Raw genomic sequence first — 17,802 nt, 5'->3', positions numbered from 1 at the left:
TCTGGTGCTCGGCATTTAGGGGCTGAAACATGGACTGGTCGGCCCCCCGGAGTCAGTATACATTATGCTGTGTCTGAAATGGGTATTCATGTTAAGCTCCGGCATGGTATCTCAGTGGGCTAGCACTATAAATCGGCATCAGTCCGGACTAGTACAGGCAGCCACAAAAAACACACAAACGTGCATGCACATCGCTATATAAGTGCAATAATCTTGGACGCGACGTTAAACCCCACCTCACCTATTGTCATTAAGTATGAATATGGTGTTTGTTTAGGCTTTTGGTTTATAATTAAATAAACTACTTTCAAATCTGTAGGCGACGATAACGTAACCCAGTGGTCGACTTGGAGTGGCCCGAACTGTAAAGATACCTGTGGTCCAGTGAAAGTAAGACGAATGGAGAGGATTCGAAATTGCAATGAACCGTCCAACTGCACAGCACCTCTTGTAGATACATCAGAGGAGGAATGTGGCCTTCCTAAATGTCCAGGTAATCGTCCGCATAACGTGGTGAACTATGTTTATTACAGGAGTGAGTGAGTAAGTGAGTGAGTGAGGCTTTACGCTGCTTTCAGCAATATTCCAGCAATATCGCGGCGGGCGGGCGACACAAACAATACTTCACGTATGGTACCCATATGGGAAATCGACCCCGGGCCTTCAGCGTGGTGAGCGAACACTTTAACCGAAGTTACAACATATGTGAACCCTAACGGTGGTCCCTATTCGTTGATCGTTGGTGCGATACCCGGAGTCGCCCTGATTAGTATCAATTGGTTTCTTAGCTCCATACCGTGCGCATGGTTAAATTAAATTGGTGAACAGCTATGACAAGCATTACTTCAGTATTTACACAATCAAGCTGGGTGGATACAGTTCATGTGAATCACTGCCCCAACACCGTTAATAAGTGGAGAGGTGTGTATGTGTTAGTGAGCTAATTTTTATGTTTCTATGTCACTAAGTGGTTCTTATACATCGAATAGGTGTACGTAAAAATATGAGAATCGCAATTAACAGTATTTTAAATATATTTACTGTATTTCATGTTTCACAAAACAGTCCTGCTCTCCCCTCTTTGTGTAACCAGTGTCTCAGGCGCCGCAATTCGCGGTGCCGAATTTCGTCCCTTGCGCACGCCAGAAACCTATGATCGTGTGATCTAATCCCGATTCGCCTTACCTGTGCTCGTGGGTTTTACCAAAGTGATTAACCAGGCCTGCATCACTTCGGGCTTTCCGCCCACATTAAGCTGACACGCCGCGATATAAGTGGAAGTCTGTTCAAAGTGGCCTTAAACCCAACTCACTCCCTCACTCACTCACTCATCCACTATTGTTAAATATTTGCACAACCATGACTAAGGATATATTATGGTCATATATAATGCAGAGTTAATAAACCAACATGATGGTCGTGAACACCGTTGATAAAGTGTGGTTTAATCAGCGTTACAGCGTCAAATCCATCGTAAACCAAAACAAACTTTCAAAAACATTACTGAAGGACAGGTGGAGGAAATTTCCATATTTGATGCATCAGTGCCAAATATTCTGTCTGATTCAATTCCTTTTTTTGACATGTACGTTATGTCTCAGTTTGTTGCGATAAACAACAGGTGCCATCGATGGAGCAGGATACGCTCTTTCAGCGAACACCTGGTGTCATCACTATTTGATTGTGTTTCATTAACACACGATTATGATATAACCTCGGAATCATACAATGGACTCTGCTTTCAGCGGAGAGTTTTCATCCTTATGGGAAAGGCTGTGTCACTTGTATTTACACACTTTGTTTTTTCTACAGTTCATGGAGGTTGGTCAAACTGGACGGCCTGGTCGGTTGTTCCCTGTTCAAGAACATGCGGAAATTCTGCCCAAACAAGTCAAAGTAGACGCAGGACATGCACAAACCCTTCTCCAATGTATGGCGGAGACAATTGTACAGGAACATTATCTGAAACCGAGGAAACTTTCTGTGAGATCCCACCGTGCATCGGTATGTGATTGCAATGTTCAGCATTAACACAACTTAAATTACTCATATTTTGTCGTCAGAATTCGTTATTGCGAGTAAGTGCCTGAGTGTGATTTTTCGCAACGTTTAGCAATATGTCTGCAATATCAAAAAGGGGACTCTATAAATTGGCTTCATGTTTTGTACAAGTTGGTAATAAAACCCAGACCTTCAACATGACCAGGGTTATTGGTTCCAAATAATGCTAATGCAAATAATAAATGTTTTTTTCTATAAACCTTATTACAAAGAATATATTTTAGGAGCTGCCTTGCAATTCTTTTTGGAACATGCACTCACTCACTCAATCCCTCACCCATTCATCCACTCACTCACTCACTTTCATTTACATTGTAGGCGATGACAACGTAACTGAGTGGTCATCGTGGAGCAATATTTCCTGCCCCACCACTTGCGGGCGAGGAACAAGAGGAGTCGTTAGTAGGATCAGAGATTGCGTCGAACCTGCCAGTGGTACAACATGCTCAGCACCACTTGAAGACAAACGTTCTCGGGACTGCAGTTTTACTGAATGTCCAGGTTAGCAACACGTCTCACCGCGGAAATGTTCTTACACCATCGGCCACGATTTTTTAAATATTATTTTCAATGAACTAAGCGAATATTGCGTGAATTACGTGTGTCGACTATAAATCGGCCTCACTGGGTGAAGAAGCTCCCTGCTATTCTATGACTAGCATCAGAGTGGATTTTCATAAGATTTGGTGGTTGTAAGGTGTGATCATGATTTGGCTGATGTTCTGTCATCCTTCCTTAACGGCGTGGATCATAGTCCCCGCAACCAACCACTGTTGTCACTACAGAGGCTTGATACCTTACAGGCATACACGATACAGCTAGCCTGTCACCTTGATTTGGATCTAAATCCAGCGTGGTCAGGTGTTGACGACTTCGATGAAACTGATGAGCACGGGCTGGCGCTGACACATCTAGAAACATAAACTGTGTTAATCTGGGATTTGAACCCACGATTATAGTTTTCTGGCCCACCTAAGAAAACACAGCGGATTAAGACGCCTCCGACGACTGGGCCACCGTGCCCCTTCCCATTTGGGGCTTCTTTTTATCCCAGAATATGCCCGCGTCTCAAATGCATGCTTTCATGTCGAGCAATATTCCAGTAGCTCGAGCTCCAGCTTTGGTGTTTACATTTCGCAACTTTTGAGATAAAGTCGAGCATGCACTTTCTACTAAGATTTTAAAGAGCGTCATACGACTCTTGCATATAAGTTGTTTGATCAAGCTTACAACATTCAAGGCCTAAGTAAAGATTTTCAAAGTGGTTTATGGTAGACATGTATGGGATATTTCAGTGACAAAAATGATGTCAGATGCAATTCCCTATTTTGACTTGTGACTTTCTGGGGGAACAATTGAATGGCCTTTACACGTGTTTGTGACGGGTGCCACCGGTGGGGTAGGATACGCTCACCTGAACACCTGGTATCATTACTATTATTTGATAGTGATTCATAAACACACGGTCATGATATAGTCGGAATTGTACAATCGACTCTGCTGTAAGCAGCGATTTCTATTGGATATAGAAAGGGTTTTGTCGATTTATTTACGCTTCATACAATGAAAACAACATAAATAATTATGTTAACCTTTGTCGATGAGTATTTAATTCATGTAAAGTTTAATCAATTTTATCTAGAATCCTCTCCACGTGTGGAAGTAAGGAATAACAAATGATGTCTGACAGTCACTCTTCTATAAATATTTGACGTAGTTCATTATTAATATACATATGCATCCATGTTTAGTGGACGGAAGACCTGGTCTGTGGTCGGAGTGGATAGACCCTCCCTGTCCTGCCACATGCGGAGCAGTAATAACGAAATATCTGGTGCGGAAACGAAACTGCTCAGACCCAGAACCTGCCTATGGTGGGCGGAACTGTACAGATCCACTCGTGGAGACAAAGATCGGAACATGTGGTGGAGTTGATTGCGAAGAGCCACGTGAGTAACAACGCATCTGGCTGGTCGAGTTTGCTGACAAGATGACTGATCGTATTTTCCTAGTAAATTATACTCTTCCTCAATTGAAACGCACAGGTGATATGATTTGTACAATTTTGAAAAGTAGATATCAATAGTATTGAATTTCACAAATGCTACTGTGCCATTTGATACACTATTTGATAGCTTTTCGCTCAACTTTCCGCGAACTCCTGGCTACATCACTAATTGATAGGGATTCATAAACACATGTTCATGATACAGTCGGAATCGTGAAATCGACTCGACAATCAAGATTTCTTGTGGCCATGGAAATGGTTTTACCCTTTTCAGTTTAAAACGTCGGCTTGCTTCGTCACAAACCGCAAACGAAACGACTTGTAAAATTGAGGAATCCGTTTCAGGATATCTAAAACATTTTGCTCTCTGTTCGCATTTCGGTATGCAAGGAGACGTCACTGTTTTCATCGTCAACTAGTTCCAGTTATTCGCCTTCAGAGGGACATATTCCAGAGCAAGATATTTCAAGGCTCGTCATGCACGTGTTACAATGGACGTTCTATGAAACATGTACTGCGTTCACATTTGTGAGATGACCTTGTTGGAGTGCATAACCGTCACATCAAACGCTTTACGGGGTGTTGGGGTAGCTCAGCGTTCTCCCGTCACACCGAAGGCCCGAGTTCGATTCCCCACATGGGTACAAGTGTGAAGCCCATTTCTGGTGTCCTCCGCCGTGATATTGGTGGAATATTGCTGAAAACGGCGTAAAACCTCCTTTACTCAATCAAACAGTTTAGCAGCTTGAGGAGGTACTGCTTGATGGATGACCAAGAGTACTACAGTCTCGAATTCAGACACTTATTCAATCCATGTGCTACAGGCGAATGGTGGTCACAACAGATACTGACGGTAGCGCCGTCGTTTCGGGAGTTCAAAGGTGTATTTGTCCGTTAGTTTGGTAAATCGTCACAACTTGCCTTTGCCGTGCTCCGTGTATAAATGATGTTCATACATGTCCGATCTAGTACTTTACTTAAGAATTGACTTTCACTTGCGACGACGTTCATACAATGTTTGGCCCTCACTCTATGATGGTTCATATACCAATGAGTGAGTGAGTGATTATGTTTTTACGCCGCTTTTAGCAATATTCCAGCAATATCACGGCGGGGGACACCAGAAATAGGCTTCACACATTGTACCCACATATTCCAATGAACTCACACAAAGTGAAAGTCAATCCTTAAAATGTTTTATCTCAATTTCTTACCTCATAGATTGCTGTAGACTGTCACTATCAGCATAGACACGGATCAAGTCGATACTACCATAGTTTGGATGTGCATTTCTTCGTTTTGGTCACTAGGATGGGTCGTAGCGAAGATATTCGTGAACGATCGCCCAGTCAAACTCTCTGACGTTTCTTAATAATAAAACGCTGAGTTTGAGATTAAAGGGTCTAAATTATCAGAAAGAACGCTTCTGTACGTATTCGTACTAGGGAAATCCCAGGGGTTTCCCCGGGAATGTGGAAGTAGTCCGTCAGTGTTTACGTCATTTCAAGAAGACGGTCTCGTGAAAAACGTATGAACGTCAAATTGTGTCGTTCATAGACTTATGAACGTCAATTTCGCGGTCAGGTGACCGACCTCTCGTCCAATTGAAGAGCCGTACATCGTGTAAACTTCAAATTAAAAAATAAATTTCATATTAAGCTAAACTTGTCTATGCGTCCTCATCGTACCTGCGTACAGTAACCGAAGTCTAGTGCCCGTACGACGTATTTCACTTGTTGTCTTGTTGTCTGTTTTTTGTACATTGTTATATTGTGCTGACAAAGAAAGGATCATTATCAAGGGGAACCTTGGATTCGAAACCAGTATCATGGGATCCTAGCACGACCAAGGGAGGCAAATAGGGAGAGCAATTTATAGCGCCTTAGTAGACTTGGCCATCCTTGCACCGCTATCTCTGAACGTTTCAGCAAACGCATAGCGGTAAAGCGGAATAAAGATGGTAAATGTGCTGATAGCGGTAGACACTAACCATGAGCGTATGGGGCGGTCGGTTAGCCTAGAGGTTAAAGGCTAAAGCGTTCGCTCGTCACGCCGAAGACCCGGGTTCGATTCCCGACATTGGTACGTGTGAAGCCCATTTCTGGTGTCCCCCGCCGTGATTGTGCTGGAATATTGCTGAAAGCGGCGTAAAACCATACTCTATCACTACCATGCGCGTAACCCTTCATACACATTACATTCTACTGTTGACGGTAGCATTCTATCATCTGTATTTCAGCTATCCCACCAACTCTGAGCTATCTCGCTATCGGCATTAGCAGCACAGTTGGGGCAGGGTTAATCGCCGCTATTGCCGCCATAGTCTCTGCCATCTACTGTCGCAAGAAAGGGTAAGTTCATGTATTTTTAACGCTTGTGCGTCAATGTTAAGTAAGTGAGTCAATGATAAGTAAGTGCGTCAACGAGTTGAAGCCAATGACCAGAGGTATGATGTTGACAAACCAATGATTATATTCAGGGAGAAGTAGGGATTCGAACCTTGTATGTCAATAAACATATATATACAATATAATGATAAACCTTAATAGCTAATACATTATTTTTAGTGATTATTATTGGCTTTTTCGTATGCTGTGACAAAAAAGTCCATTGTCAGCAGTACGAGTTAACAGTTTTAATAAACAAACTTTGTATATAGTTGCGAATCTTAATTATTTGTTTTTTATATTATAGACATGTACGGGTAGGATGTATAGTATTCAACAACATAAACGTCCCTCTTGATGAGTCGTTACAATATGCTAAGGGCCAGGTTAAGATCATGCATGGAGTAATGAAATTTTGTTTCTGGTGGCTGCAATTTTGAAAATAAAGCATTCCGACATCACAGACCCGTGAAGATCCGGGGTAGAATAGGTCTTCAGCAACCCATGCTTGCCGTAAAAGGCGACTATGCTTGTCATAAAAGACGACTAAAGGGATAAGGTGGTCAGGCTCGCTGATTTTGTTGATGCATGTCTTCGTATCCCAATTGCGTGGATCGAATATCATGATATTAATCACTGAATTGTCTGGCCTAGACTTGATTATGTACAGACCGCTGTCATATAGCTGGAATATTGCTGAGCGCGGCGTTAAACAACAAAACAACCAACCAACCAACCCGACATCACAGAATCATTGGTCATTCTGAGACTTTTATAACATCTTTGCTGATATTATATTTGTCTCGAAAATTTAGATCGGGTCCGCATGCTTGCATTTTACTGCACGGCGTACAAACACCAACCTATATTTTCAGAGCGTCAGTGAAAGACCTTCCAACTTCTGAACCGCCTGACAATGAGTCAAGCATTTGGTCGGACACTGATCTCAACACTACATACAGCAGTTTAGTGAGTGTGGACCTTAAACCGTTGGATACAAGGGGTTATGGAGAATACCCCGATGTGTTACAAAACAAGGAAGGACCGTTCTCAGTCCACGACATGTCTGCAATACAGTACTAGGCCGTCTTCAGAACATATACTGACTCTAACATAGGAGACACTGGAGAACACAGTCCAGCTGGCTGGTCTTCATGGTGCCTTATAATATGATGCTAATAAAATGGTATTTTGGTACGATAACGTTACCAGGTCTGTTGTTGTGGAACATGCTGTGTCATGCATTCATTGTATCAATCAGTCATAGCTCAGGATATTCTTTTACCTTGTGCAATGTCACCCGGAGATATACTTTGTGTCGTCAGTTGTATGTATGTTTACTTTAACTAGATAATGTTGATATTGTATGATATAGATGTGTTCATATTAGTTTTGTATGATTACAAAATGATATTGAGAAGCTATGATATTGAATGACCTTTAATTTCATAAATGTTTCTTGGTGTACGGTAAAACTATTTATATTTTTGTTTAACCAATAAATCAGGTATCAGACTCGTTTGGTATACATAAGATACTAGTTTCTATCGCAAATTATTCCAGAACGTTGCTATTGTACTTGAAGTGCGTGGTGTAGGAATAACTTAGTTTGAATTTTAGATGTATCCAATGTGACTCATTAAAGCTTTGGCTTTAATATTGACCTGAAACGTTTCTCATTTCCACGTTATAGCTACATGTCTAATAACAGATTAAACATATTATTGGACAATGTCCATTCAAGTAGTATAGCAAATCAACATGTTGTTGCAAAATGCGTTTAATCAATTTATTTCTGAACATATTATATGTAGGTTTGTGTTATAAATGACATATCTCGCATCTATATGTCATCACTGAGATATCTGCCCTTATTTTCATGAAAGCTTGACACAACTATACCAAACATAGAATTATACATAATATCATAACCGTTGATAATGACTTAAGACTCATGTAAACGGCCGGGGAAAAAGTATACACCCTTGTTTGATTGTGTCTGAAAATGAAGCAAACACGAAAACGGTTATTCAATGGTGATGTATTTGATACGGGTATCATAGTTGTGTTTTGGACGTTGGGTTTGCAATGTTTCAGAGACTGTTTTTAGCCCAGTAACGTTTTGATAACGCATATAATGTGTTGGTCCAATACCAATCTGGAGATTGCGTAACTACACTTTCTTTTGAAGGATGTTTTGTTATATATTTACGTCGTATAGACATATTATGCTAAATAATACATGCATTAATATTACCTTTAATACTACGATTTATTGCAGCCGACTTATGTTTGATAAATGTATTTTGTACGATGAATAAAATGTTGCGCCCATGTCCTTTTTGTTTGAAAGAGCATCTGGAATATATTAATATTACATAGGGAAAATATACGTGAATAATTACGCAACGAGTTGACAACTCGTTTAACTATGCCCGTTTGCGATGAGACGGAACCCAATCGCAAAAATGGCCTCGAGGGGGGCACGAGTCGCTTGTCCCCTTAGTAGTCATGGATGTGGCAACCTCCTCTCGTTCAACAGACTAGGAGGTAAACGTGAAAGTCATAATAACTTACACAATCTATCGTGTATATTATCAACATACGTGACCCACCAGAATAAAAGGGAGCTTTTGACGTGAAAGTAGTTGCGTGTAAATCTCCATGTGTGTCAACTGTACAAAAATATCACTCACTCATCTGATTCATATTTTTCTCTCGTTAGTTCGTAACGTAATAAAACATTATTTCCTAACATTACAGCATACATGTCGACTTTCAATTAATCAGACATTATATGTAAAAATGCAATCATAACATAAACAGTTATAAATTGAAAATTGGACTGTGCAGAAAATGAGTCCCAATATTTGATGCCATGCATATCTGTAATGAATAGGAATTGAAGCTTATAAATAGTTTTTGTATAGTCCTGAGATAATGAAGTTTTAATTAAAATATAACGTCATATGTTATTTTTCTCCCGTAAGGCCCCTTATCTCATGGTTGGTCACATATACAGATGGATGGAAAGAACGAGTTCTACACCTTGTTCCCATATGGGGAAATCGAACCCGGGCCTTCGGCATGGTCCTGTATATTTTCAAATTTTGAAAAACAACTTGCGCTTCCACCAGCTGAAACTGAACCACTGCTGCAGCTGGTATGTGTAACCTCATTCACTCATCAACTGCTCTTGTAGTGTGTTTGTTTGTTGTTTAACGCCGCACACAGCAATACTCTATCCATATGACGGCGGTCTGTAAGTAATCGGGTCTTGACCAGATATACCAGGGATTGCAAAACATCATCAGGCATCGATCTACGCATTTCGGATACAATGACATGCATCAACCAAAGCAAGTCAGCGAGCCTGATCATCCGATCCATTTGGTCGCCTCTGACGACAAGCATGGATTGCTGAAGACAATTCTAATTCTAGTTTTCATGGGTTTTTTTATATTGATTTTTTAAAAACATTGACAGTGCTTAAGTCTGTGTACGAATACCACATCCTGTCAGTACGTAAAAGACTTTTAACATATTGTATTGTTTTACAAATGGTATTATTCAGTTAATCTGGATCTATGATTAACGCGATGGCAAAAGACAAGGTACTTATCGCCGTTTTTTTTAAGGGGGATACACGAAGATTTATTTCCAGAAAAAAAGTTTAAAGTTAAAGATACATTCATAAAATGCAAAGTAAAATTGAGCCCAGAACAGGGATTCCTTAAGATCCGGGGTTAAATAGGTCTTTAGCAACCCATGCTTGTCGTAAGAGGCAACTGACCGCCTCCGTGGTCTATTGGTAGAGCGTCCGCCCGGAGAGCGGAAGGTCCGGGGTTCGATCCCCGGCCGCGTCATACCAAAAGACGATAAAAGATTACTTGTTATGACCCTGTCAGGCGCTCGGCATTAAGGGGCTAAAACAAGGACTGGTCGGCTCGGAGTCAGTATACTGTGTCTGAGTGGGGTATTCATGTTATACTGTGGCATGGTATCTCAGTGAGCTAGCACTATAAATCGGCATCAGTCCGGACTAGTACAAGCAGCCACACAAACACACACACGTACATGCACGTCGTTATATAAGTGCAATAATCTTGGACGCGACGTTAAACCCCATTTCACCTCACCTCACCGTAAAAGGCGACTAACGGGATCGGGTGGTCAGGCTCGCTGACTTGGTTGATGCATGTCATCTTTTCCCAATTGCGTGGATCGATGCTCATGATATCAATCACTGGATTGACTGGTCCAGATTCGATTATTTACAGACGGCCGTCATATAGCTGGAATATTGCTGAGTTCGTCGTTAAACAACAAACGAACAAAAAAGTTTCCTGGAAAACAAACAAATGGGGACACCAAGATGGTCTTAATAGATGTGGGGATTCGAACACTGGTCTTAGACTTGATAAGCCAACGCTTTAATCACTGGGCTAACCAACCTCGCCCAGGGGTTGCCGTGAACACGTGGAAGTAATGCTATGGTAGATTGTTTGGCATCGATTGCGCGTGACGTTTTTAGATGCACCTTTACTGTTCAAAGTTTAACCATAAGCTGCTTCTGTTGTGTGTAATCAGAAGTATGAATGTGTAAACACTTCGTCGTTTAGTATTGATTTGATTTCATACTACCGCGTACATTGTGTCGCTTCTACAATGAATTTTAAGTGATATACGGATTCTATAAGGCATGCATAGGATTGGGGTTGGAGACATAATCTCATCCTGAACATTCAACATTGTGTATCTTATTCGGAAAATAGGTAGGTGCAGTTATTGTTTTTCATTGTACCGAAATATAGATGTCGTAATAAAAAAAGTCTGACTGAAAATGTCGGACAGATGCATTACGCATCCTGGTTGACTGCGCGTCAACGTGCACTTTGAACATTATTCACCGCTCATGTTAACAGAGGGTGGCCCAGTCGTCAAAGGCGCCGCATCCCTTAGGCGTGCTGATGTGTTCGAATCCAGTATTCGTGTGACTATATGTCTATGTCTATAAAAGAAATACTGTTCACAGCCGAGTTAAATCAAACTGACTCCTCTAATAATAAACAGAAATATATGTAATAATCTGCAGGGTATCTGTATAATGGGAAAAAACTGTACTGTTATTTTTAGTTAATGTTGCCTGAATGACTACATGTATCGTGTGTTACTTTCAAATATCTTGTAGGTTTTATTTTCAGTTACATATACATGTTTGTTTGTTTGTTTTTTAACGCCGCACTCAGCAATGTTCCAGCTATATGACGGCGGTTTGTAAATAATCGAGTCTGAACCAGACAATCCAGTGATTGATATCATGATATTCGATCCATGCAATTGGGATACGATGACATGCATCAACCAAGTCAGCGAGCCTGACCACCCGATCCCGTCAGTCGCCCCTTACAACAAGCATAGTCGCCGTTTACCGCAAGCATCGGTTGCTGAAGACCTATTCTACCCCGGATCTTTTCAGGTGGCATATACATGTATATCGCTTGCATCACATATGTACATCAATTTCACGTCCAACACAGAGCCAGTGTCAGCAATGTGATCAATCTGTTATAACATGTTTTTTAATGTTGTAACTCACCAGTTTCCTGCTATATGACGGCGGCCCGTAAACAATAAAGTATTGACGACAAACCAGTGATTGATATTATAAGCAGCCATTCGCTCAATCAACCAAGTCACGCAGTTTGACCATCCAATCCATGAAGTCGTTTCCAAGGACAAGCATAGGTTGCTCTAGACGTTTTCTAATCCTAATCCCTTAAGGATATAACATGTATTAAACATTAATAAAAACACGTTTCAAATTTGTATTTCCAGAAATGGCCAGGAAGTTCGTACGGCGAATGAAACTACTGATGACACAGACAGCCATAGTGACGACAATCGTCTTCACACTACCGGTGTTCTTTGTCCTAGATAACATCCACGACACATCACCCATTGAGGAAATAGTTACTCATAAGTCACTGTCGCGTTTGGAGACCAGTTCATGTCCGCATAAGAACTGTTCGAGAACACCACATGGACTTTACCCTTTATCAGAACAAGACGTTTCTTGCAGCAAAATAATCTTAGGGGACAAACATGAACTTGTAAAAGCTGAATATTTGATGTCAATATCTCTGAAATCGACACTCATGGATGAAATGTATCCTTTGAAGACACAGGCATGTCATGAATATAGGCAAAAAGCAGGCTACATCAATCACACAATGACTAAAGACGAAGAGGATTTCCCTATTGCATTTAGCATGATTGTGTACAAACATATTGAGCAGGTTGAGAGATTACTACGCATGGTATGGCGACCGAACAACGTATACTGTATATCCATTGACGCCAAGACAAGAAAAGAGTTCGTGGAGGCGGTTTTATCTATAGCCAAGTGTTTTGATAATGTTTTTGTTCACCCAGTGCAGGTTGATGTGCAATGGGGGACCTTCTCCGTCCTGGAGCCAGATGTGCACTGCATGGACCTGCTATGGAAGCAGAACAGAAAATGGCGATACTTCATTAATTTGACGGGGCAGGAATTTCCACTGAAAACCAACTACGAACTTGTTCAGATTCTGAAAGCGTACAATGGTGCTAATGATATAAAGGGAACGTTCAGAGAGTGAGTAAATATACCAATCTATATCAGTTGTATATAAATGGGTGTATTTAGTTCATAGATCCGAAGCCCTGAGTTCGAGGTACGCGGCAAGATCCGTCGATAGGGAACATTACCCGGCTTGTATGGGCAAGTCATGATATGAGTGCGCTTGATTGCAACAGTTTATCGTTCGGGGGTTTTAAACAATATTTCTGCGTTTTAAAATACAATATAGAATTCGGCGTCATGCTGAAGTTTCGCTTCACGTTCAAGGCTCTCTTGTATTGTATATCAAATAATACACTGAGATTTTACCAGCTGATCGTTCATATACACCAAATTGCTACATGCTGAACACGAAGCTTCAGTTCTTAAAATTTCGAGCACCTTCGCTCGGACATATAAGACTCATTTGAATGTCAATCGGGAAAATAACGTGTAACAAAGAACTGCACGATTCTTTATCGGTATATACAGTTCTATTGTAAAAAATAATAATGACGATATTGTTCTCGTAAGTACAGTCACGAGTCTTCCAGCATAGCGTGGTCTAGAGCATCTCCCTGGAAAGCGGAAGGTCGGTGGTTCGACCCCCGGTCGCGGCATACTAAAACCAGTAATAGTACCACTCTGCCCGTCGGTCTGCATTTAGGATATAAAACAAGGGCTGGTCGGTGTGTCGGTAAACAAGGTTGGTTGGTTGGTTGGTTTGTTGTTTAACGCCGCACACAGCAATATTCCTGCTTTATGACGGCGGTCCGTAAATAATCGAGTCTGGACCAGACAATCCAGTGATTAATATCATGAGCATCGATCCACGCAATTGGGATCGATGACCTGTATCAACCAAGTCAGCGGGCCTGACCACCCAATCCCGTCAGTTGCCTTTTACGAAGGGCATAGCGGGAGTGGGGTTTCTATGTTAAAACTGGCGTCTCACGAATATCTGGGGCCAGGGATCAGTGTCAATCTCGAGGCATGAGCAACCAAAACGCACTGTATTATCGGCATATAACTGCACGACACATAACCCAAATGACAAACGTCCACTGGAGGAATGCATTCAGGCAAAACTCATGGTTCGTGAAGGTGAAAATGAGAAGGAGGCGTTCGTAAAATCTCACTTCTCAGTCAGAATCTTGAACATTGTTTGTGTCTGTTGTTTAACGTCGCATTCACCAATATTCAAGCTGTAAGAAGGCGGTTTGTAAACAAGCAAGTCTTGAGGTAATCGTATCTCTTTGCTGTTCCATAGTATTTTCCTAATATATTCCAAATTCGTAACATACCGCACCACCAACCATACCATAATTTACATGAATCGTAATCTTACGAAAACTGCAACACGATTCCTACACACATGCTTTCAAATATGTCTACTTATATCTTCGATCAACTTTCCATTTACTTATCAGGTTGGCTACATCGAAAGGGTGTGAAAGTTTGGCCGCCATCGCTCAGCGCATTGGCGGATAAAAAACTCTTCATCGGTCGTTTCCAACTCGGTCAGTAAATACATGGTTGCACGATCTCAGCTTTATGTTTTTTCTTGTTCGTTTGTACGCCGCCCTCAGCAATGTGCCAGCTATATGACGGAAGTGTGGCCCAGACAAGCCAGTGGTTGACATCATGCAATTGGGATACGATGACATGCATCAACCAAGTCAGTGAGCCTGACAAACCGATACCGTTAGTCGCCTCTTACGACAAGAATAGTCGCCTTTGACGGCAAGCATGGTTGCTGAGTACCTATTCTAACACGGATCTTCCTAAGCTATATGTATTCGTATTTGAAGACAAGTGTCGAATGAAATGAATCAAAATGCATTTGTTGTAGCGATGCAAGCAGAAGTATATAAACTGCGATTAAGATTTGGCTCGGATATATGTGAGTTGATTTGAAATTGGGTTTAACGTCTATTGCACGCGTCTATAATTGCACTTATATAGCGACGTGTGTGCTGGGAGGGGGGGGGGGGGGGGGGGGGGGAGGGGAGGAGGAGGCTGGGGCTGCTTTAACTAGTCCGGACTGATGCCGATTTATAGTGCTAGCTCACTGAGATACCATGTCGCAGTTTAACATGAATACCCCACTCAGACACAGTATACTGACTACGAGCCGACCAGTTCTTGTTTTAGCCCCTTATATTAATGCCGAGCGACAGACAGGTTAACAACAAGCACCATCTTTTAACATCTTTTGGTATGACGCGGTCTCTCCGGGCGGACGCTCTACCACTAGACCACGGAGGCGGTCTAGATCGGATATATCGAAATATTAAGAACATGTTATAGGTCATCCCTTAGCTCTGTGTAGCGACAAGAGAATGTCAAAATCGGGGAGCAACATGATCAACTAACATGCTGTTCAATGAGACAATGAATCAAACTTGATCACACGCACTATAAACCTTGTGTATTGAAGGGCCAATATGGATCGGTGGGCGGGTGCAGGAGTGCCTCCGGCTGGTTTGAAGCCACGGAAAGGCGCTGTCCATATCGCCGCATCCCGTGGCTACGTCGACTACGTCTTACACAACGACACTGCGATGTTGTTGTTGCAGTGGGTGAAGAAGGTCCGGATCCCAGACGAGGCTTTCTTCTCAATGCTCAACTACAATCCACATCTGGAAGTACCGGGATCCTACACAGGTAGGACGCATGTTGTTCGTTTTGTTTTGTTTTGTTTGTTACGCCGAACAATATTCCAGCTACATGCAGGTGAAAGCCTGGACATAATTGAATCTGAACCAGATCATCCAGTGAGTGATCGACCCACGTCGTCGGGGTACGATGACACACAGTTAACCAAGACACCTGGTGAAACTTTTTGCTCACCCAGAAAATGAGTGAATGATGTTCTAGGCCGCAATCATCAAAGGTCCATCAATTTCACGTTGATCTGTATACTAGTATTATCGCGTCTAGGGCAGGCATACGCCGTCGAGATACGAAGATAATCAGCCACGAAAACTATCATCAAGCTTTTGATCCGTGTTTGGGAACTTGATTATACCTTAATAACAGAAGAGGGACGATTACAATTAAGCCGTTTGGTGTTGTGTATTGACCTGTGGGAATGTTTGACTTTTGTACTTTGGGTGATTCCTTAGTCAGTGAATTGTGTACAGTACACTACGGTTATAACGAACTCAAAGGACTACTAATTGTAGTTCGTTATAACCGTGGTTCGTTATAAGCATATATACAGCATAACTACAGCAAATAGTTGGGACCAAAAAAGTAAGTTCGTTATATCCGTCAGTTCGTTATAAGCGTGTTCGTTATAACCGTAGTTAACTGTATGTAAATCTTGACCGACGATACGTCACAAGGTAATGATGCTGTATTATTACATAATAATAACTTGTACGGCTATGTACTGCGGCCGTTTGAAAATAGAATTCACCGAGTGCGATGAGTTTGATACTGTTAGATTTGCTTGTAGATATACTCTACGTTATGGAAACTTAATCCATATTTTCATTCCATATATTTTTAGTTAATAATTATATCAGAAAAACTCTTATATTTAAAGAAAATATTGGAACAATATTGAGTGTATTTTACACTGGTATTAACCCACGAACTATTCTTTGAAATTCTCCAGCACTTTTGTTTTCATTCTAACGCTGGTCGACCTGGATGAGTAATAGTCTGTCCAGGAAGACAGGGTCACACCACAGTGAATACGATATGTGATATCAGAGTGAGTGAGTGAGTGAGTGAGTTTGGTTTAAAGCCGATTTTAACAGTATTCCAGTTATATCACGGCGCGTCAGCTTAATGTGGGAGGAAAGCCCGAAGTGATGCAGGTCTCAGACGTTTACCACTTCGGTGAAACCCACGAGCACGGGTATGGTGCTGACAAACCTAGAAACATAATCGGGGCGAACCGGGATTCAAACCCACAATCATAGGTTTCTGGCGTGCCCAAGGGTCGCAACTCTGCACAGCGAATCGCGGCGCCTCAGGCGACTGGGTCACCCGTGCCCCCTGTGATATCAGAAGTGATAACGAAATCTTGTTTAAAGTGTCTTAAACACTAGCACCCTACCACGCAGGTGGTTCTCGACGTTTGAGCTGTGACATGACAAGCAAGTGACGTCGCATTAAACAATATAATTCATGATGGTCTTAGAAGCTGGCCAACCGAGTAATATGGTTTGTTAAAATACGGCAAGTTAGATCCTTTAACGAGTTGTAATAATCTTTATTTCCCAGGTGACGTGGATGACGACAAGCGTATGTTCCTAGGACGTTACAAACTGTGGTACCCTCAAGACACCTGTTCTGGCAGGATTGCCAGGAATATTTGCATAATGGAGGTTCGGGACCTGCCAAATCTTGTCAAGGCCCCGGAGCTGTTCGTCAACAAGTTCTTCTACGATCACCACCCCCTGGCGTACGACTGTCTGGAGAAGTGGTACCACAACAAGGTGGATCTGGAGAAGAGTGGGAATCTGGAGTTTGATGCAACCCTGTATAGAAACAGATGTATTACTCGTGATCACTTTTAGAGTGTGCGTGAATGAGTTTAAATCAACTTTGAACAGTATCTCAGTTGGATCACAGCGTGTAATCCGATCGAACTGGAATTCGGGGCGGTGGGGTAGCCTTATGGTTAAAGCGTTCGAAGTCCGGGGTTCGAATCACCACATGGGTACAATGTGTGAAGCCCATTTCTGGTGTCCAAAGCCGTGATATTGCTGGAATATTGCTAAAAGCGG

The 17,802-nt window shown here is 41.9% G+C and overlaps 2 protein-coding genes across 2 annotated transcripts in view; both read left to right on the top strand.

Moving 5' to 3' along the window:
* LOC124120098 overlaps positions 1 to 8,790 on the top strand; it is an 81,371-nt gene extending 72,581 nt beyond the window's left edge. The window contains exons 95-100 of the mRNA XM_048385956.1: positions 320 to 493; positions 1,813 to 2,004; positions 2,380 to 2,562; positions 3,813 to 4,010; positions 6,309 to 6,420; positions 7,332 to 8,790. Of these exons, the coding sequence (XP_048241913.1) occupies positions 320 to 493; positions 1,813 to 2,004; positions 2,380 to 2,562; positions 3,813 to 4,010; positions 6,309 to 6,420; positions 7,332 to 7,539 (1,067 nt within the window). The 3' untranslated portion in view covers positions 7,540 to 8,790. The remainder of the gene's footprint in view (positions 1 to 319; positions 494 to 1,812; positions 2,005 to 2,379; positions 2,563 to 3,812; positions 4,011 to 6,308; positions 6,421 to 7,331) is intronic.
* Positions 8,791 to 12,689: 3,899 nt separating this feature from the next.
* On the top strand, positions 12,690 to 17,592 carry LOC124120096 (beta-1,3-galactosyl-O-glycosyl-glycoprotein beta-1,6-N-acetylglucosaminyltransferase-like). Its single transcript, XM_046482836.2, has 3 exons — positions 12,690 to 13,093; positions 15,498 to 15,724; positions 17,297 to 17,592. Exons 1-3 carry the CDS (start codon positions 12,690 to 12,692, stop codon positions 17,590 to 17,592), a joined length of 927 nt encoding a protein of 308 aa, XP_046338792.2.
* Positions 17,593 to 17,802: the final 210 nt, after the last annotated feature.

This window comes from Haliotis rufescens, unplaced genomic scaffold (genome assembly GCF_023055435.1).
Source record: "Haliotis rufescens isolate VD_foot unplaced genomic scaffold, xgHalRufe1.0.p SCAF_6, whole genome shotgun sequence".
Taxonomy (NCBI): domain Eukaryota; kingdom Metazoa; phylum Mollusca; class Gastropoda; order Lepetellida; family Haliotidae; genus Haliotis; species Haliotis rufescens.
Note: the sequence above shows the minus strand (reverse complement) of the source record. Positions and strands in the feature narration are given on the sequence as shown.